At 36.4% G+C, this 22173-nt stretch overlaps 1 protein-coding gene across 39 annotated transcripts in view; it reads right to left on the reverse strand.

Annotated features, from left to right (window-relative positions):
* PTPRD (protein tyrosine phosphatase receptor type D) overlaps positions 1-22173 on the reverse strand; it is a 1218182-nt gene that overhangs the window by 113971 nt on the left and 1082038 nt on the right. For 21 of the 39 annotated variants that reach the window (XM_068927738.1, XM_068927756.1, XM_068927755.1 and 18 more), the window contains 7 exons: positions 22034-22173; positions 13213-13346; positions 12068-12212; positions 8317-8622; positions 7188-7381; positions 5233-5259; positions 2940-3057 (listed from right to left, as the gene is read on the reverse strand). The exon at positions 22034-22173 is cut by the window's right edge and continues 442 nt beyond it. In XM_068927738.1, coding sequence (XP_068783839.1) covers positions 2940-3057; positions 5233-5259; positions 7188-7381; positions 8317-8622; positions 12068-12212; positions 13213-13346; positions 22034-22173 — 1064 coding nt within the window. The remainder of the gene's footprint in view (positions 1-2939; positions 3058-5232; positions 5260-7187; positions 7382-8316; positions 8623-12067; positions 12213-13212; positions 13347-22033) is intronic. The other 18 variants (XM_068927771.1, XM_068927770.1, XM_068927773.1 and 15 more) reach the window with 4 other exon arrangements.

Consider the following 22173-nt stretch of genomic DNA (forward strand, 5'->3'; position numbering starts at 1 on the left):
TGGAATAGCTATATCTAGAAATTTCTTCTGAGAGTAGTACCCAGATTTGCCAAGAACCAAATGAAATAAATATGCTCATGAAAAACATATTCTTTGATCCTCTAGTAAAGTCCATCTCCATGGTCCACTGTCTAGCAAGATCTCCCTCAGACGCTCTTTTGTAGGAATCATTACATCAACCAGTTGTAAAGGCATGACTTTGCTAGCAGAAGCTCATGCAAACTGCCTTTGCCAAATTACCCCAAGCAATTTGTTTCCATCAGCTGCTATACAATATACCAGCAGTCTTCAAGTAAATTTTCTCCTCCTAGCCACAAAAATATTAGGTGGAAACATTTTTAAAGCATTAATCTTTTTATTTAAGAGCTACAGGTGAGCGTGGATGAAGCTTAGCCTGAAGTCTGAATTTCAAGGATGCTGTCCAGCACAGACAGCAAATTTCAAATAACGGACAAGCTGTTGTGTTGTAAGATTATTCAGCTACTGTGACACAGAAGTTAAAAGTCTGATCAAATTCTCCACCAAAGCTATATGATATTACTGACAAGTAAGTCTCAACTGTCATCAGTCCCGTTAATCACATGTAATTTATATTGTTCCTCCCCCCATTATCAGAAATTTAAACATTTTAAAAACTTTGATTTAGAAATGTTCATTAGCTTTTCTTCCTACATTCAATTCTTAAAACTAGGAAAATAAGGTAAATGCAAAATGGAAATCACATTCTGGAATGAAAATATTAACCACTTTCTGTGACTTCACTAATAACTGCAGTTGCCGCAAAGTAGGCTCACTTGAATTTGGTGACTCTTTTCCATTTAATAATACAAATTATGCTTTTATATCAATAACCAGACACAGTAGAGCAGTACTTTATCGTTTATTTAACTTATTTAACTGCTTATTAACTGCTTATTTAACTGCTTTTAAGTCACTATTTATGAACAGTAAGCTTCATCAGTAAACATTTAGATCTTTACTCTCCTTCATATCTGTTATCTTTTATGGATATAATCACATACATTCTAACACAACTTCACCCGATTTAAATCTCAGAAAATTAGATCAGAAAGTCAGATTCTTCCTTTGTTTTATTTTGGTATTTAAATAGCTTCTTTTTAGAACAGACTCTTCCTCCTGTCAATTTCAAATTAGACAAAAGCTGGCTGTATCTGCAAGCCCAAGGTGCTCTGTTTGGGAGGAGTATTAATGTATCATTTCATCATCTGTCTGCTCTATTCTCATGAAAAACAGTGAACTGGAAAGTCTTGATACTGTCTTTATTGCCTCCTTTATCAAACACCAGTATGGGAATTTTCCTTACAAAAAGACCTCGACCACAGCTAGCTGCAATGGCAAGGCAGAGAGATCTTCATACAAGGTAGCTCGTAGGAAGGAGTAAAGTGGTAACTAGCTGTTGTTCTAGAAAACAGAGACACATGTTATTTGGCCACAAGGTGAAGTACGTGGTAAGGAGAGTGCAACATGTATTATATTCACAGGAAACCCTCTGCTTCTCAATTGCTCTTCAGTCACTTGAGGTTTTACATAGGATAGGACGGTTAGGCTTTCTAAAGCAGAAGCACTAGCAAAGCACCAGTAATTCTGGAAGAGTGAACACGAATGGTGAATAAAGACGAGAAAGACGAGATGAACCTAAATTGTAAGTTTTGCAAGCAGATTTGGGTAGCCTATAATGACGATTAGAAAAGAAGCAAATCGTGGTCAATAGAACTTTATTTATTTAAATTGGGAACTGAATTTTAAAAATAATGATGAGTGTGTTGCTTTTCCTGAATCTAGCTTAAGTATAAGCAAAAAATATATATTGCATTTTTGCTCAACCACAGGGTTTTGGGACTGAGGCGAGGTTGGAAGGAAATTTTCAATATCTGTTAAGAAAAGTGATTAGAAAGTATTATAAAATCTGAAATGCAACTCTACATCATAAATCTGGTCACTAAGATTGAGACTTTCCTAAGGAAGCTGAAGAGACTAGATGTAAACGTTCCTGAAATTACTAGGACATATGCTTTACGTTCAGTGTTTGCTTTGAAAAATGCACCAATGTGTATAATTACAAATGCATAGGTCTTTTGGATTCTCTGCATTTACATAAACAATAAATCATTATTATGGCAGCTTGTTGTGGTCCTACAAAAGTTGCAATGATTACAGTGGTATGTTCTTAATGGCTACACTATCAAACCAAGCAAATGAAGAGTTCCAAAGGAACTAAGACTATGAAAGCATCACTTGTTTAAGCTGTGCCACAGCAAGCCATTTCAATTTAAAACACCCTGTTCCTCACCTAAAAGCAATTCAGTTCACCCCACCAAATGGCACATGAATTGGCTGAACTGGTCATGCAGTCAGATACCCCCAGCCAGTACACAACCCTCTTCTCATGTCATCAAATGTGAACACTGCTGCAATGTGGTATTTTGTTCCAATTTATGTCTCAAGTTGCCTCTTTGTTCTTGGAATCACAGGCTGGACTTTCATTTCTTGTTTTCTAATCCTACATTTAATCATCACATCTCTGAGGTAAGTTGCAACTGGCATATAGATAAGTTCTTCCCATGTTCTAGCTGACATTGCTTCTCTCATACAGATTAGGAAAGCCCTTCACAAGGTTTTTGAAAATCTTTCTTAGCTCCGAATCTTGATTTTTTCCGCTCTAAGATGACACTAACAGGAATGGGAGAGCTACCAGAAAGTATACAGTTAAATAGCACTTTTTGGCTGCTTTTGGGACTGCAAATGGGCAAATGAAGAAATTAGTTCTGTTTTTGTGTGCTTAAATGAAGGGCCAAATAACATAAAACCCTGTGTCCTACAGGCTCTTGCTACGGCATAGAAGACTTCCAAATCGTAGAAGCAAAAAGCTAGCACGACAAGTCTAAGGATTCATTTGAAGATGAAGGGGTATGTATTACCTGCACCAGTAGTAGATACGAGTTTGGGCTTGCTGCGGGCTCCATCACCTTTCGTTGTATAGGCTGTCACAGTGAGGGAGTATGTAGTTTCAGGCTGAAGACCAGAAATTATCATTTCCTAAGATAAAATAAAAAAAGGATATTGTATTAAAAATGTATTGTTTTCTAAGAGAGTAAAGAATCTTTCAGTCAACCCCTGTATATTGCATATGGTACACATACTTTTGTGCTATAGCTAGTTATAGCAAGCATTTGAGAGCACCAATAAACCCTGCTGTGTGAAATATTTCATAATGCAAGATGTTTCACTTATTTAAGCAGTAAAAGACAGAACATTTCTAAATAGCATGCCTCAGGTAGTTTAAGGCACAAGGCCAAAGGCTTAGTGATGTGAACAATGAATAAACCCTTCTGAAATACATAGCCTGGGGAATTGTGAAATGCATGTATGTGTAAAAATGAGAAACTCAGTTCGATTTAGTGTTTCACTGGACATCACTGACTTAGGTACAGAATCCCTAGGATAGAGTGTTGCAGCTCTATCCACACCTCATAAGATATGGTTCAGCTGAATAAGAAAGCCTCTTTACTTTCAAAATAGTTTCACTGCAACCTGTAACACATCTAGTCCTCTCTTTCTGACCATCTAGTGCCAAAATGGTTTCTATATTACCGGTAGGAATACTCATCTAAAGATCTCAAAGTATTTTAGAAACAACTCACTTTTAAGGGCTCAAAGAACTAACCCAAACAGCACTAAAATCTGGTCTGGTCAGAGAATAAATCTGAAGGACCCTTAAGCAAACCAGAGCAGCTACACAAGTAATTTTTCAGCTAAAACAAGACAGTGGGAGCAGGACCAAAGAGAAAATGCTAAAACAAGGAGAATCTTTCTACACACACACACACACACACACACACACACACACACACAAGAAGATGCTGAAGGGCCAGGAGCCTGAAATGAATTAAATTTATGTCATGCTAAATTTAAGGTAAGCCAGAGGAAGTTAAGTCTTGGTACCTTGACTTGGCACATAAGAATTGTTGTAACATATTTGTTTCACAAAACAATACAAAAGGACAGTACTGGGAAATAACTGACTGGCCCAAATTTCCCCACTCATCACAGCTTCCAATGTGTAACCACACCTTTTCATTTTCACATGGCTGAATAGATTTACACTAAATTTCAGTGCTGACAGAAATGGTATATTTATGTGTCAAGAATAAATAGCAAATGTGCAATCATTTACTCTTCATATGCAACAACCATGAAAAGTTAATATAAAAATTATGGGTCAGACTATCCAGAGTAAATGAATTTTTCAAGATAGTAGGTGTGAGCTCAGCACAGATGAGATTAGAATTTGACATTTTATTTTCAGTCTTTTATTAGCAATACAGAAGTTACAAGCTAATGATCAGGAGTAGGCAAAAAGCCTCCAATAAAATAAAAATACATTTAAAAAAAGCCTGAAAATCGGTCTCAGAACTGAACTGAGCCTAAAGGCCAAAATCAGTAAGACAAACTTTTGATTTTTCAGAAGGCAATTGCACCTGAAGTTAACAGAATAAATCTGTAAAAAGGCAAAACAACTTATACTGTCCTTTGAAACAGTGAAGAGCATATTAGCCTCATCTAAAACAAACAGTGCTTTGTAGTGTAACAGAAACATGATGGCATGTAGTGTTGTCTTTTAGAAATGTGATTTGGATCTGGCAAACACATATCACTTAGGCATAAACACTGCAGGGCATTTGGCTTTCCTAATTCTGCTGGTAAGCATAACAAAATACATTTATCAAATTACCAAAAAAAGAGTTCAACAGACTTCAGCTTTCAGCTATAAGAAAAGCAGCCAGCCTTACAATAATTACAGAAAAACTTGTGAATATTGCTAGGCAAGTCTTAACCACCTTTTTTTTTATTTTTATAGTAACATCTTTAAAGAGGAACTTCTTTGCTTTGTGAGGCAAAGTTAGTAACAGCCACTAAAACAGAAGAAAACACAAACCAGGTCTGTACATTTCAGCATCATGCTAAATCACAGTACAAAACAAGCAACACCCTCCCACAAGCCCCTCCCCAGGAGGGGGAAAAAAGTGCCATACAGGAAAAAAAACATTGATAATGTTAGTACATGCATCTGTGCAAATGGCAAAAAAAAAAAAAAATCAAAAAAATGAAAGGTTGTTACAAGCAAACAAGCCAAAAAGAAAAGAAAACAAAGCCAAACAAAAACCCCAAAATCCAACACACTTTTTGGCTGGCCAGTCAATAATTACTCACATGTTCAGTAGTATCATCATATTCCCACTGATTGAGAGTAAAGAATGTTGGAAAGAAAAAACAAAAGAAATAAGGAGAAATTTGTAGCCCGGTTGAGGCAATCATTTCTTCTCAGTAGTAGTTGATAAATAAGAAAGATTGATGTTGAATTTGAAAATCTCATTCATGAAATTAGGCCAGACATTTTCAATTCCATTTCTGCTCTTGCCAAAACATGAAAGGAGCAACTTCTCTTTCCTTGGAAGATAAGAGTAGTACCTATTCCCAAATAATGACTCTTCTCGTACCATGTAGTAATATTTGATAATAGACTGTATGAGTAAAAGCCACTGAGACAGAATTAAGGGGTACCTACTTTATTTAATCATGTTGCTAGGTCATATACATTTTCATTTCAACCTTAGTTTTCTCAAATTAATCCAATGCCTGATTTAAATTAATAGCAGAATGGTAGGTACATATTTGTGAATCTTAACCACAGTAATCAAGTTTTTTCTCCATCAAGGTCTCCACACTGTGGACTGCCCAAGCCCTGGGCACACGGACCATGGAAGTAAATGAGAGGAGAAGGAGTCGTGGGAAGAGAACAGAGGCGACTCTTCTAAAATGAACCAAGGTCGAACGTGCAATTTGAAGCCAAAATAGGCATAAAAATATGACTTTTGCCTGTATTGCATTTGGGCTCCAAAATCACATCTACTCCCCCTTTTCTGGCCATCTAGTGTTTAAAATGGTTTCCATATTACTACCACACAGAGGCTGAAAGTGAAAATTTAAGCAAGGAAGAGCACAACCAAAGCACAGCATCATCTACTTTTCTTTTCCACATCCTTCCCCTCCCCTGCCCTGCCTTCGCCTTTTTCCCACTTTCTCTCAGCTGCTTAAAGTGTAAGAACATCTTAAATATAGGCTTCTAAAGTAAATACATAGACAGACAGACAGTTAAAAAAAATTACAAGGATCTCCAGAAACTGAAACAATGCTTTGAGAACAGGCTTGCAGCAAAGCGGAGTGTGTAGATTTGTTCTTAAAAAAAGGGTATCTGCATCGATGAAAGTTAGAGCTAAGACCAGGGAAAAAAGGCAAAAATAGTTGTGTACTCAACATAAAATGCTTAAGACTGTTTACTTTATGCTAAGATGATCATTTGTAATGATTTCCAGTTATTCCCATATAAACTGAGATCCAGCTGTGAGAGGTTTGTACATGACAATAGTTTCAACAGTTTCATAGGTTCATTCCTCTAGCGCTAGGGCATTCCTCCAGGGCATCTCCAATATGACAGAGCACTAGTAAAACCCTATCAGTAAGACTCTTCTTTAAGAAGCTTTTAGAACTTGACGTGATCAGGCTTGTGCTTCTGTCATGTCTTATTTATAAAAGAGATCAGCAATTCTGAATTAGAAGTAACCCTAAACCTATTTATGATGATCTTCTCCTTTTATTGCACAGTTACAGATTTGAACAGTGACCAGCATAAATATATCAGTGACTTCTAAAGTTGCATGAATAAATTCATATATATGTATATGTGCGGTCAGATGGCTACACACTAATGACAAAAACACTGTAATAATGGGGTATACAGGCCTCTAATCTGACTCTAGGTTCTCCACTTAAACAAAGAAATATCAGGTGTTTGGATCAGGTGCTGTGACCTGGCTCAGATGCTCCTGCTGCTTTCCATTTCAGAGAATAGGTATAGGGTGAAATCTGTAGGTTTAAGGGAGCCAGCAGAACAACACAGCTTTTCATTTAGTTGGTGCTTTCTTGATGTGCGCCTACACCGGAAAAGTTGACCAGATCTGGCCAAAGAACCACAAAGCATAATTAGTCTGAAAAAAATTATTAAAATAAATATAACATTTTATGTCTGGTAGGCTGAAGTATGGAAAGAAAAATTCTATTTAGCTCTCAAAAATGAGAGGTTTCCCCCATGATCTATGAAAGAATACCTGTGCATCGGCCAGCATGATGTCCTTCAGCATGGGTTGACCCTTGGGCTCTCCATTTTCCATCCTCACATAGTGGACCTGGTATCCTCGGATCTGACCATGCTGCTTATTGGGTACAGGTGAGCGCCATGACACTTTAACAGCAGTAGAGTTGACAGCCTCTACCTCGACTTTGCGAGGAGGACCACTAGGAACTGGAACAACATCATTGGATAAAACAGAATTACAGGCACTTGTCCTACCCATGCAGAGTCTTTTCTTTTGCGTTTTTTAAAAAGGGCAGACTCACTAAGTTCTCTCTGAAGAATACAAACTGTTCAACAAATGAAAATGCTCAACCAATCTGCTCTACCTTTCAGTGAAAGATCAAAAACCATGACTGATGCAAAAAATGGAAGAAAAAAGAGTATTAGAGAAATAGAAAAACATGTAAAAATGTACAAAAGCCAAGGAAGATGCTTTGAGATTCAAAGCATTAAAGTACAAAGAGATATTTTAATCACTGAAATAATAATAACAATAAAAAACACAAAAGATTTCCAAAAAAGTTTCCCTTGTTTTTGTTTGCTATTTCTTTGTTTGGGCTTTTCTCAGTAGCACAAAAAGGAGGCTGACAATAAGTGGTCTTCTGTCACTTTCATGCATGGAAGAAAAGAAAATGTGTGAAGAAGCATCAGTTTCCCAAGATTAAAAACAAAACTCAATAAAAAAAACACAAAACCAAAAAAACACAACAGAACAAGAAAGAAGTTAAAAAAATACCTGGAGAAAAGTTAATAGACTTAAATGTTTAAAAATAACAGCAAGTATTAAACCAAGAAAAATGCTGAAAGATTTTCCCCTGAGAATTATATTTATGTAGCAGTAGGAGAAAGAAGGATGTGTATGGGCTCAAAGGGGCAGTAGATTCACTTCATTCACAAAAAAGGTATTTTCTGTTAAAAAGTAAAAACACCAAATATGAAAACAACGTACAAAGGACAAGCCTTTGATTAAAACACTCAAGTGGTGGTAATAACAGTGACTTGGGAAAAAAGAGGAGCAGAAAAAATATATGTTAACCTATACAAAAGAAAGCAGATCGACAGAGAGTCACAGAGGTGCAACTGATGTAGTGGAGGCAACATACCATCTTCATCTGTCCGAATCAATACTGCTAAGCTCTCTGGGCCAGGTCCAACATCAGTGTGGGCAGTCACAGAGATCCGGTACTCAGTCCATTTTTCCAGCTGTTCCAAAAGGTATTGGGTAGTGTCCGAGGAAATTCCCAAAATTTCATGGGGCTTGACATCTTCTCCATCAATCCCAATGTACTTGATGGAGTATTCAGTGATAATGCCATTCTGCTTTTCCACTGGTGGAGGTTTCCAACTTACCAAAATGCTAGTGGAGCTGGGGCTTGTGCAACTAATGTCTTGAGGAGGAGCTGATGGCTCTAATTTCAGTAGTGGGTTAAAGGAGGATTTGAGTGAAAGGATAGGAGTGATTGAAAAAAATGAACAAAAGAAAAAATAAAAATAAATAAAAGGCAACCAAATTAAAATAAAAATTAAATAAAAAAGTAGAAACTTAAAAAGCAAAATATCAAATAACCATATGCACCTTGGCTTATTAACATGAGAAAACTGAAAATGAATAAGTCAACTAAATGGTGAAAAAAGATGTAGGGGAAATATATGAAAATGAAACCTCAAAATAATATTACCTACCTGTAATTAAAATTCTTCTTGAAATAAAACAAAAACGTGATACTTATGACTACTGACCTACCCTTGAAATAACTGCAGTTACTGCAAGTTATATTTTAAATGATGTCACATGTACTTATTTACAGATTTGGACATACCCCCTGCAAGTGGGCTTATATTCTTTGAGAATATTTATTTCCTTCTAACAGAGCTCTAAAAAACTTGCAATAACTGCTAGAAGTTACTCCAAAAATCATCAAACATTTTTGTAGCCTCCCCACTCCCCAAAAGAAATGATCAAATTTTCAGCTTTCTTTTTATAACTGAGTCTGCCTGGAACAAGTCAACCCCAAATAATGTTTAAATGGAAAGCATTTATTCAAATATATAGTGTAGCCAACACACTGGAAGCATGCAGTCAATATAAGATGAAGAAAGTCTTAGTCAAAGATTTACCTACCAGGAAAAAGTGACAGGCTTGTTGATTCTGACTGTAACTTGTACTTACCCTCGATCAGCTGTCAGTTTTATTTTTTTAACTCCTCTTGGAGACACCTTTGCTAGCAAAGAATTAAATCCTACCAGTAATTTAGGTAACTTCTAGAGGAAAAAAAAGAATCTACCCCCGAATACTGTGTCAAGAAAACAGGAATTAATTTTATAAAGAGAGTCCATAACCAAAGCAGATCAGAAAGGAGAAAGATTCTGACTTTGTGCTTCATATCTTCTCACCAGCACCAATATTCCAGAGCAAAAGTGCTCACCTTTGCTGCTCTGTATTCAGAGGAGTTAATCAGCGAATTTACCTTTTCCAAGCTCCAGAGCACTTAAGCACGTATGCCATTCCATCGCTTTCAATGAGACAATTAAGGCACTGAAAGTTAAGTATGCATTTTTGTGCTTAAATGCACATGGACTTAGCAATGTGTAAGCTTTATTAGCAAGCAAAACCATCTGGAGCACCAAAAGAAGGAGCCCATGTTTAAATTCACTGGCAGAAGCAGTAGACATTGACTCCTTTCCTATTTCTCCCCTCCCTCGTATAGGGCAAATACATATTTTGGGTGCAGGGTTTTTTTTTTTTTTTGGTCTATATTTTCTTCCTATTTCTTGAGGTAAAAAAAAAAAAGGATACTTATTCTAGGCACATCAAACAAAATTAAAGGAACAGAGAGGGCCTAGGAGCTTGCTGCAACCTACTGCATTTAGACATGTATCTTTTGGTTCCCCAGAGCTCTTCTATGGGGATCAATGGCTTTCTACTAAGTATGGTACTCTGCTCTGCCAAAGGGAAAACCGGAGGAAATGTACCAGCATTCCAACTGACTAGAGGAGGTGGCTGGCAGGATAGAACAGAATTATTGCATTTGGGCTTTTTTTTTCAGCTCATTTAATAATCAAGTACTCAAAACAGGCTGGTCCCCTTCTACCATGAATAAGTGCAGGAAATAAAAGTATAAGTGAAATACCCTTTAAGGATCTCATATATGAAGAAATAAATTCTTGTAGCATCTTTCCCTGAAATCAAGATGAAAGGCCACAAAATGGTCTGGTGAATATTCCCAATTAACTGATGGTTTGTCAGTAATTTTTAGCCACTATGCTCTAAAAAAATGCAAAATATTGCCATTATGTAACCAAGGATGTTCTGTAGTCTACCACATGTATCAAGTTTTATTAACATATGTACCTTTCTTAATTTTTTTTTAAACCTACTGCATTCTTTTCAGCAAATACACAGGGTCTGCTTATATATCACTGAATTAGATTGAATTAGATTTTGCCACTGATTTCACCCAAACTAAGACTGACTCTGATCCTAAAAAAGGCCTGACTGATTTATCTTTCCATATAAATCTTCCAAAACTGTGTACTATCTAAAGACATAAGGCTGAAAAAAGCATAACATATTCTCACATTCCGGAAGGGTAAAATGGCAATTTGGTTACAAATAACCTTGGCCCCTAATTTCTTTTGTATGACCAGTTTGAGCAATCTGCAGCAAATATGCTATAAAAGAATGAGTATTTTTTGTAGTTGAAATGATTCTCAGAGAAAATAAACACTTCTTTTAACATCAAATTATTGATTCTGGGTAATTAAACTCAACAGAGGCATTGCCACTGTCTATACAGCTAGTCTTGTACTACATTATAAGCTCTTTTATGTTTATTCAGAATGACACAGAAAGGCTTCTGGAAGCCCATCTAAGTTTGGTTTGCTCTACAGCACTACTTCTCTAGTTATCTGAATTATTAATAATACATTAACAACGATAAAGAATGATGGTGTAATTACATCTGTCAGAGACTGCAAACTAAAAAACAGCATGTTAATAGAGAATCTAATTTTTTTCTTTAAATAATATCACTTTAAGAAAAAATTATTTAATTTTTACCAAATTAAATTTTAAACTTGTATACTGTAACGAAAATTGTTCAGAAAGCATAATTTATCAGACAGGAGTAGTTCTTCATGATGATATCCCTGCTCTTCTGATCATTTCGATTAATTTTTAATTTAAATATTTAAATACTTTTAAACGTACATATGAATCCATGACAAATTTTTGCAGGCACCTGTGATAGGTTTCATCATATGGTTTACATAAGCATCCAGTCAGAATACAGTTTTTCTACTGATGTCAAAAACATCATAAAAAGCTTATGCAAAATAGTTGCTAACTAAAACTGAGAAGAACTAGCCATTACAGAGGAACAGTTTTGAAGAAATTTTTTGGTACAATCTGAAATATTCAAATTGACTCACGTACAAAATGTTTATAGTATAGGGCTTTGCTGCAGGCTTAACCTAGTATTACACGAAATCTGCACCCTGGGCAGGGGAAATTTTAAGGGTAGAGGACTGTTATCAATACACATCTACTGTGTGACAAAATATGACGGCCTAAAATATAAGATTATTATGACAGCATAGTATTGACTTCTTGGATGCTGCCTTTTTATATACTAAGTCCTTTCCTGATGACATGCAAGAGCCACTTATGCATTAAGCTGACCACAGTGTACCTATAAAATACGTATCTTAAGCACCCTTTTCCTGCGTTAAGCATCATGAATGCTGTATTTTGCATCATTCTTTTTCTCTATTGTTGTCTCACTGGCTTTTTGAGAGGCATCTCTTCAGCAAAGACAACAAAGCAGAATAAAGGTAGCAAGGAAAGACACCTACTTGACTGCATGGTTCTGGCTGAGATTTCTGCTGTGGAAGCACCCAGGCCTTGTGGTGAACGGGCAGCCAGGCGGAATAAGTACAAGCTGTTTGGCTTCAACCCTTGCAGGCGATAAGATGTAGTAGGCTCAGTGGAAACACGTTGCTAAAGGTTAAGCAATAAGAGAACCGAATGCCTTGATTAATATTCCATGATTCTCAATACTATATGTTGCCTATGGAAGAAATGGTTTTATATTCTGATAACCCCATTGACAAGAATCTCAGATTTAAATTTAAGAAAACGAACCATAACAGACCAATAACAAAATCAAAACCGAATACATTACTTACGACAAATACACACTAAGGAACAATTTTTTAAAGTAGGCAGCTTAATAGATGAAACTTATAGGCAGAAATATTGCTTGACTCTTTCAAGGTGTAATAGCTGTGTACAAAGTATAAAAGGCTTTTCAGACACTGACATATGAACATAGCCGTACCTGTACTTACCTCTTATGGCAGTGAATCTTGGATTTAAGGTTAACCTTTAGTTAAATTTGTGTTCAAAATGTTAAGAATTTACGCATAAGACATTAAGATCCTGCATCCTATTTGGAGGAAAAATATAGACTTTCTCCCCCCATGCCCAAACACTACAGAATGTGCTTATGCATCTACAGTACATGTGTGAAGCTGCCATAAACCTAGGAGCATTTGCAGCATTAGCAGTAAGACAATGCTGCAGGAGAGCACCAGTGAGGTGCTTCTTGAGACTCTCAGTCTTCCTTTTGTAGGGACACCTAGCAATATCATGCTTTTTTTTTTTTTTCCTCATCATTCCCCAAAGCATCTCTGTTTCAAAGCACTCATGGAGAAACAGGCTTTGAGAGCCATGATCATTATTATCTGAAACCGGATGCCACTTCTACAGATGACTTTTTGCAAACATCAGCAAAGTTTCTGCTGGCTGGTGGTCATCAAGGGTATTTTTTGACATTTACACATTCAAAGTCTACCATTAGGCTGACTGCTCCATTTAACAAATCATTTAATATCAAGCTAATCATACTAAAGAAAGTAACTAAGAGATCAATTCTTAACCAGGGCAGCATTTAAAGTTTAACTCATTTAAGATAATTTAAAAAATGTGCAACATTTACCTCTTCCCCATGCTCCCCATCTTTGTAAACCAGTTCATAGCTGGAAATGGTATCGGAGCGTGGAGGTGTCCAAGAAAGTAATATGCTTGTTTCAGACTCAGGTTCTGCTTTGAAGTTCAACGGCTGACCAGGCACTAAAGAGAAAGAGTTGAACAGTGTTGCCCATTGTGTATTTGTCTAGTTCAACACATTTTTCAAACCTCTTAAACTGTTACCTGAATTTTTCACACAATACTAATGTTATTGAACTTACTGAACTTAAATAACAAATGAATGAATTAATCTGACCTCTGAAAAAATGATAATTTTAATTTACACATTACAAATTACCAAAGATTTGAAATATATTTTTCAAACTGTAAATAATGCACACACAACTGAAAAGCAACTGAGCAGAAGCCTGGTGAAGAATATCAGAAAGTTTAACCGCTGTGTGAAACAGCAAATGCATATAAATGTATAGGTATATGCTGGAAATGCAAATTTTAAAGAAGATGGGATGGAATAGACAAGAAGAAAGTGTTAAAACCTTTAGATGTATTTCCAAATGCAGAAATGGTTTGCTCAGCTCACATGTAATTCAGGTACTAAACACATTCGATTCTTCAAGAAGGCATTAAATATTTAATGTTTTTATATGCATTAAATGCCAAAGTATCTCTTCAGTAATGTTTTCATCAAGTAGCATGTTTCCATCCTTTTGCTGACAGATATTTTTATCAATATAGCAGACTTACTTTTTAGTAACAACCTTTTCTAATTGCAAGAACTGAAAATGGAGCTTCAACTCTGGCAGTCAAGGAAAATCTTTGTTGTTAAGGCTTGTGTAACGAGGTTACAGAGATTATCCAGAGTAAATGTACCCTCATTTACTTCTGCAAATCTACTGCACATAATGAGGTTGACTGGGAAATGACAGCAAAATATATCCTGCCATTGGAATGTATAGAATCATTTTGGCACCCAAGTTCTAAACTGTTAGTTTCAATTAATAATGCTATTGATCATATGTGAAGTAGTCGTCCACAGCAGTTCTAGATAGAGTTTCAAGAATAAAATGTACTATGCCTTATTTTTTTTAGAAGAATAATGAGATATGATTCACATACACACTGAGAACAGGTGTGTTAAGTAGGATGTGATAATAATGATTGTTTCACAGTCACCTTTCAGAGCAGTATATTATTTTAAATTAAAGTACTCTTGCTTTGTACACTAACAAATTCAAAAACACCAGGGAGCAGAAAGTAAAATAATATGCTTTTGTAATTCTTATCTTCCCCAGACTGTTACGTTCTACAGCGTGTCACTTTGAGCATTTCACTACTCTTGTGTATGCTGGCAGAGGTTTGATATCTAACATTTAAACATACAGATAACCTGTCAACACGAGGTACACATCCAATTGTTGTGGAGCTCACCAACTCCCTACCATTCACTTGTATTTTTCAGAAAGAAGTCAAAATAGGAAAGGAAAGACGTAGGAGAATGTTGTCTATTGAGGGAATGAGTGAGGGAGAACAGGTGACAAAAGTCTCCTTCTTCACAGAAGAAAAAGGAGCAATGACTATTTTTCTGAACGATAACCTGGTGCAGTAAGAAATCATTTCATGGATTCTGCAAAGTCCCAGAATGAAAAAGAGCGTAATAAAAAGTACAGGAAGCAATGGCAGCAAATATCAACATAATTAATTGTGATGGGAAGACATTTAATCTCATCCTTTTAAAATCACATGATTTTTAATCAACAAGGAGAGACTAAGTTAGCTGAATAATTCCTAACTTTGAAACAGGTTCTAAAATACCACTAGGTCAAACTTTCATTCCGTACGTCTATAACATACAGTTGTATAAGTTTAGATACAGTTGTTGAGTGTTACGATTTTTTAGGGAAGCTGCTTTACAACTCTCCTGAAAAACAGCCAAACTGAGGCTGATAAGAGTTGCAGATTTGCCTCGAATTGAACATGGTTCAAAGTAGATATGGAGTTATACTGCAAGCTTGCCAAAACTTAACAATAAAATCTGTACTCCAGAGGCTACTTGGAAGTCTTTCTTTATGTTAAAGGTTTTTTCAGCTCCACTGGTGTCTGATGAAACTCAAGAGGGCTGCAGTGATTTTGTTTGCTTCACATGATGGTATAATACGGTAACACTGACTTCTGGAAAAAATGCTTTGCTTCAATGAGTATGAAGGGGTAGGGAAAAATTTATTTTGGTAAAGAACCTGAACAACAAAGCTGCCATTACAACATCACCTTTGCCTGGAATCTAGATAGCACCTGTAACATCTACTGGTTCTTCTGGGGCTTTGTCAAAATCAGAACAGAGAAATAAAAGCAAAAGCTCCTGTCAACTATGCAAGCTTCACAAAGGAAAAATAGTTGCCATATATGAAATGTCAACTAGTAAGTCTGTGATGGATCAAAAAGAGGTCCCATCCATTGGATAAAATTGGCACAGGTGTCTTAAAAAACAATTTGAGTTCTAAGAGCTTCTCATGTGTCATAAAGCATGAACACTGAGTTGCTTTCTTTCCGTAGGTTCATAAAAGGTCAAATAGTAGCTTATGTTAGCTGTCTTTTGTTCAACACCACTATCAACAACCCGGAGAAGGTACGGTACGCACCCTCATCAGGTCAGAGGTGACACCAAACTGGGGGGAGCAGCTGATAATTGGGAGGGCAGAGCTTTGTTTCCCCCAATGAGCCAGAGAGGTGGTGCCACCTTTGTCCTCAGAGGGTGTCCAGCCATAAAGGGGTAAAGCCCGGAGCAACCTGGTCTGCCCCCACCGTTGAGCCTGCTTGAGGCAGGAGTGGACTGGAGACCTCCCAAGGTTCCGGCCAGCCTGAGTTGTCCTGTACAGATTGCAATGTATACGATCCATGCATTATCTATAGATATGTGAAGATAATCAGGCAGTAAATAGTCAATTAAACGATCCATATGACTGTTGGTTCATAACGATTTGTTATGATAATAAACAGGACAGCAGATGGAGACTACCAATCCTAGAATGAAGAGTATTTCCTGCCTCTCTGTAAAACTATGTTGCAAGACCCTTGCCCTCAAAATTTTCCTTTCAAAAACACCTTTATGATATTAGGTCTGCAATTGATTATTATTTTAAAAGAAGCCAAACTGGCAATTAATTGGACTTTTCCAAATGCTGTTTGCTGGAATTATATCTTGCTGCAGATCCTAGACTCCCCTGATATTCTATCCCTACAGTTAACTGAAAAAGTTGAGAGAGGAAAGAGGTGGCATGGAAATCTATATGTCTTCAAATAGATAGAGAAGACTGGGAAGAGAGAAAACAAAACCACAAAGTCACACACCAAACAAACTGCATTGGTAATAAACTCACTAGCCAAGAATCTAAGGCTTAACTCAAAGAACCAGTACCAGGTAAGAAAAAGGAACAATAACTTTTACACTACTTAGGTTTTATGACTTAAACATAACAACTCTTCAAGTTCAGAAAAAATTATGAGTGGCAAATGGAAATTAAGCTAAGCTGCAGGAACTGATGAAAGACTCTGATCTCCCTTAGGAAAAAAAAAAGATCTAGAGAAACTGGAAAATACATGCAAGTGGGCTTTATACTCTTGTTGAAGCGTTAACTATACATAAACATTACATAAATCACATCTTACTTTTCATTTTAGTGATATACACAGTCAACTCAGAATGGAATCCTTTTGCATGAGCTGTCTTTAGAGACAAGCAATGTTTCAGTACTATCTTTTTTGCTTTGAGATCAGTGTGCTCTGTAAACATACTTTAAAACCCACAGCTTCACTAACGCAGCAAGTATCCCTTTTCTTATTTCAAGTGTATAAACAAGACATAACTTATGCAGTACACACAATTGTATACAATGATTGAGGGACAGAAGAGACCCTTTTTAAATAGTATGTGTAACTAACAGTGAAGGATCTTACAAAATAATATAAATGTGTTGGCTTGTCTCGAAGACTGAGTCAGCATTTTCTTGTCTGAATGACTAGAGAACATAATGAAGAGAGGAAAAATTATTCTTCAGAGTAGCTCTGTCATGTGACCCACTATTTCTACAGTGTAGTAATGGAGTTATCTTGAAGTTATTACAAGCTGCCCTCTCCCATACACAAGTTCATGATCAGAAATAATCTGTGCGGCACATTTCCAACATTCATCAGCATATTTTCCAAACCAGAATTCAGTATACCTATTAATTCAGTGCCTGCAGGCAGGTACATTTTGAGTAAGTACATCACCTATTTCTTCTCTTAACTACTTACTTACTGGTTCAAAGAAAAGAAAAGCAGAATGAAGACAAAATGCCAACAAAGGAAAAAAAAGCAAATAATCTACAGAATAAAACATATAAAGGGAAGAAAAAGGTAGATAAGACCAAGAAGATGTGAAAGTGAGCAAGAAAAAAAGAGAGCTGAAATGGGGTAGGGGACGAGAACTCAAAGCTGTAGGACAGGTGTCCTGGCATGCAAAAATACGTAAGCAAATAGGACTCTTTTCCTCACCCAATACCAAAACCTTTTAACTGGGGGAAAAAAAAAAAGAAAAAGAGAAGGAAAAAAGCAGTGAGTTAAAATGCTTTTAATTCAAAAATTATTTCTAAAGAAGACAAAGCAACCTAGAAACTCGACTAGAAGAAAATAGATTACGCTATCTTGTGTTCTAACCAGAAGAAAGATAGGAAGTATAAAGACTAGGGAAATCACGGGGTGAGGTTCTCAATGTTGTTCTCATTGTAGTGCTGTTTTAAGTGAAATAACCACAGAATCACTTAATCCAAGTTAACTTTCTTTGAGAGCACACGTTTATCAAAAACTGAAATACTCTTTTCTACATGATGAGAAAAGCTCTTTAAGGGGAATTCTGTCACTTGAAAAACATCCTCTACCCTGCCTCAGCTCCAAACCAGCCCGTATGCCAAATTTGTGCCAGCTGCATGCTCTCACACTTTCCTGTCCAGCGGTCCACTCCCATTAAATGCTCTACTACGAGATAAGCTTCACGGTGGAGTTTCAGACATGAGGTTTCCCCATTTGTGAGTTCATGAAAGATGTTGAAATATCAGGCTAAGTAGGTAGCTCGCTACAACACAGCCTCTATCCCATGGCTACTCATTCTCTTCCTCTGAATTTCTAAACTCCTTTACAGTAAAAACCCCCAAACCACTAACTCATTTCCTTTAAGCTAAGGCTCCGTTGTCATGTCCTGCATTATTTCTCCCTTTAAATTCATCTAAGAGACAGTCAGACACTTGACCTTCCCATTACTGTCCTTTTTCATACTTTCAAAAGTTTGGGCTTTTATAACAACATAAAATGAAGTAATGTAAAAATCCTTCATTGTCAGTCCTCAATTAATCCATGGCTTAATATTAACAATGATGTGTTTTATACTGTAATTTCTTTGTTTAAATATTCACAGATTTACAGATATACATGTATTTTCCAGAATTCTCTCTCTCTCTCTCTCTCTCTCTCTCTCTCTCCAATAATCTACTGCCCAAAAGAGCTTGAGATATCTTTGACTCTCCTCTACTTCTGGCTAATCTGAGAAGCTCAGAATAAAAACAGGATTCTCTACATTACTAGGGTAACAATACTCTCTTTGCATACTGAAATAAAAAATAACAATAAATATCCCAAAACAGGTATCCAGTTTAAAGCTCAAGGATTTTTCTGACATGCACAGGATAAAGCATTTTGCTTAGTACGTGTAGTGATCATATTGACCAAAGAACGGAAATGTGAGAAAATACTTAAGAAGTTGTGTCCTGCTCAGCTAAATAAAGATGGACCAATAGAGCTTTTGATTTCAGGTGAAATCAAGTAAAAGGGCAAGGAATACTACAGTAAAGCATATACGGATACATCTTTATTCCAAAATCTGGTGTTTGTATGTCAGCTCTCCTAAATAACATACAGTGCCTGACTCTGCCCTCAGCAGGCTCAGTCCTTTTGGCCCAGCATGCAGAATTAGGGCATTCTGAAGTGCAGCTTGTGGAACTGTGCTTCACTTTTTCAAAAGGGTCAGCTCTACAGCTGGTTTTGATGACCAAATTTCTTGAAACTTGTCTTTTTATGGTAAAAAACCACTTCTGAAAACAGCTGGGCAAAAGGACATGGCTCTCCCTTAAAGTGTTTAAATAGAATACCTGGAATCAGGCTCTGAACATAAATTTGGTGTTTTTTTAATGTTTGGCTGTTTGAAAAATGCTTCCTTCCCTTCCCCTGAAACTGCATGTCTCTAGTTCATACATTTACTGCATGTCTCTAGTTCATACAGTTATAGAAACCCAATTTTCCTCTTCAACAGAGTTTTTGGCTGACCTGCAAAGTGAGAAGATCATACTGACACAGTCATTTCAAAAGAACCATTCTGCTATACTGAAAAAAGGAAAGTTTTTCATGAATAGGCTTCTTTAAATAAAATGCTTAATTTTTATAATCTCTCCCTCCAAAGATTGGAATCTACGTAAGTGAAGAACCAAGCTATCAGTGGCTTTGAGTCACAGCTGTCAATCAGATATACTGTATATTAAACATAGGTATTGCATATTACTGTTTATACACTCTAAAATCCCAAAAGCAAGCATCAGTGTCCCATATTTACTGTGATGCAGTTATTTATATTTAAGTTGTACAAAAGGAAAAATAAAAACTCTTAAATTAAAATCTAATCACCATCCCATTCCTATCCTTATTCTTTTACATATCTTTCTGTTAAATACATTTCCAATTTTTTATGAAATGAATAATTTACTATGTTTATTTGGATGACTGTCAATTGGTGAGAGGCTTAAACCAAAACAACAGATCTGGAAGGTAAGGGCATTTTATTCCGCAGTGTTCACTGATGAGAAACTGCCAGGTTGAAAGGCTTAGCCACTTAAAAAGATGGGAGAATTTCAATGTTTTGTTTATATTCAGCACTGATTTTTAAAGATCCCCTGAATCGTAGCACTCTCTTACCTTCCTTTATCTTATAGGACTTTAAAAGTTCGTATTCTTTCAACACTTAGTGCTTAAAAATGCCTCATTTGCTACTTTTTAAATCATTTTTAACATAGTCTCACGTAAACAATGCCAAGTCAATCCAGTTATGAAGTTGAAAACATCTGCATTGAGAACCCCTCCTGCATTGTTAACTTTATTGTAATTTCTTCAGATTACAGCAGTAATCAGAAATAGAAGGGCATGTTTATCAGTGAGTTCTGTAAGTGTTTCACTGAACAAAACCTTTCTGAAGTGACTTGGACAAATCACATATCTTGGGCCAGTCCAACTGAGCCTCATTCAGTAATCATTTTTAAATTGCTCCATCTTTGTCGGGTGGAGCCATTGACTAACTCTTGCTAATCTGAGAAGGTTCAAGCTTGTACACTTGAACATAGAGGAAGAGCTCACTAAACCGTGATCTCAGCAGCTTTTTGCACATGGATACAGAAAGAAGAGAGTCAAACTAGTCTCTGATAAAGAATACAAAAGCCAAAATTAAAATATGGTACAGCTATTTGCATGTGCATATATACACACAAATATGCATGTAGGCACCACATACATACAAATATGTATGCATGTAGGCACCACCTCCGCACAAAGAGCTCTTGAAAAATTAATTCAGTAACTTCTCATTTGAGATAATACAAAAGGTAACACCCAGACCTTTGTGTAACTCACCGCTTACAAAAATTCCATGACAACAACTGAATTTATATTCTTCATTAAATGCATGCTCATGTCCACTTTGAATGAACTGATTTGCATGCAGAAGTAAAAACTGGATCCAGTATCACTGTGTTCAGATATACTTTAGCAAACTATATTTTTTTTAAATTGAGAGATGCTATACTACAACAGGAACACTCTAGTATTAAAAATTCAGCTGACTACAATTACCATTATACAATGTTGTTAGGCATCACTGACCTACAGTAATACTTCATACACCTTTCTCTAAATCACGAGACAAAGGGAGCTTTTATTCCTTACTGCTGCAATAAAACATTTTCTGCAGTTTAGCTCCACCAGAATTTCAGGCTTTTGATTGCATGAAAATTCTCTACAATGTATTTTACTATGTTTGCTAGCATTTTTCTAATAAAACTAATTCACAGACCTAAAAGTCCTGTATGGAAGCAAAGCAGCCTACCTGCAAACATAAAAAAAGAAATGATGACCTTGCTTTCTACCTAGAATTGTTACATGCTCTTATTGAGGGAAGTAAGATTTGATCTATAAATCAAAATTGTACAGGAGCGCTGGACTATATGTATGCAAAGTCTTTATGCTTTCATGTTTTCTGCATTTTCATAACCTTGTCAATTATATGAATATGCATGCGGGACACAAATATTTTAGAATTTTTCAAAGCACAAGTCACTAGAGTGAGGTAGCATAAGGGACCACCCCCAATCTAAACAAAAACCAATGCTGTAGAAAGCCTTTAATGTAAACTGTGAAGAATTACTTGACAAACACTTTTGGTGCACAACAGCATGGCCAAACAGAAGCCACACCATTTGCCCACCTCCACGATGGCAGTGTCCAAGAGATTACTCTTGCTGCAGTTAAACTTCTTGAGATTGATGAAAAATGGAAAGATTGTAAGATTAAAGATGTGTGAGGAGGGATAATTTCTTATTTTCCATGAAAGCTTGCACTGCAGAATTGAGAAAGGATAAAGCAGCCTGAGTAAATCATGACTACTCTTGACAGGAATTATTTCTGAACATTTGCAAACTCAAATGCAAAATTTCTGCATGCATTTAGGATTTTTGCACAAATTCTGTACACTTCTGGCTTACCTCCTGTTTGAGTGATGACTTGAATATCACTAGAAAGAGGTCCATCCCCAACAGAAGTAAAGGCAAGAACCTTCACGGAGTACGTTTTCTGGGGCACTAGGTTCCCAATAGTGGTAATATGGCTGTCGGCCACATTGTGC

This window comes from Struthio camelus, chromosome Z (assembly GCF_040807025.1).
Source record: "Struthio camelus isolate bStrCam1 chromosome Z, bStrCam1.hap1, whole genome shotgun sequence".
NCBI classification, from domain to species: Eukaryota; Metazoa; Chordata; class Aves; order Struthioniformes; family Struthionidae; genus Struthio; species Struthio camelus.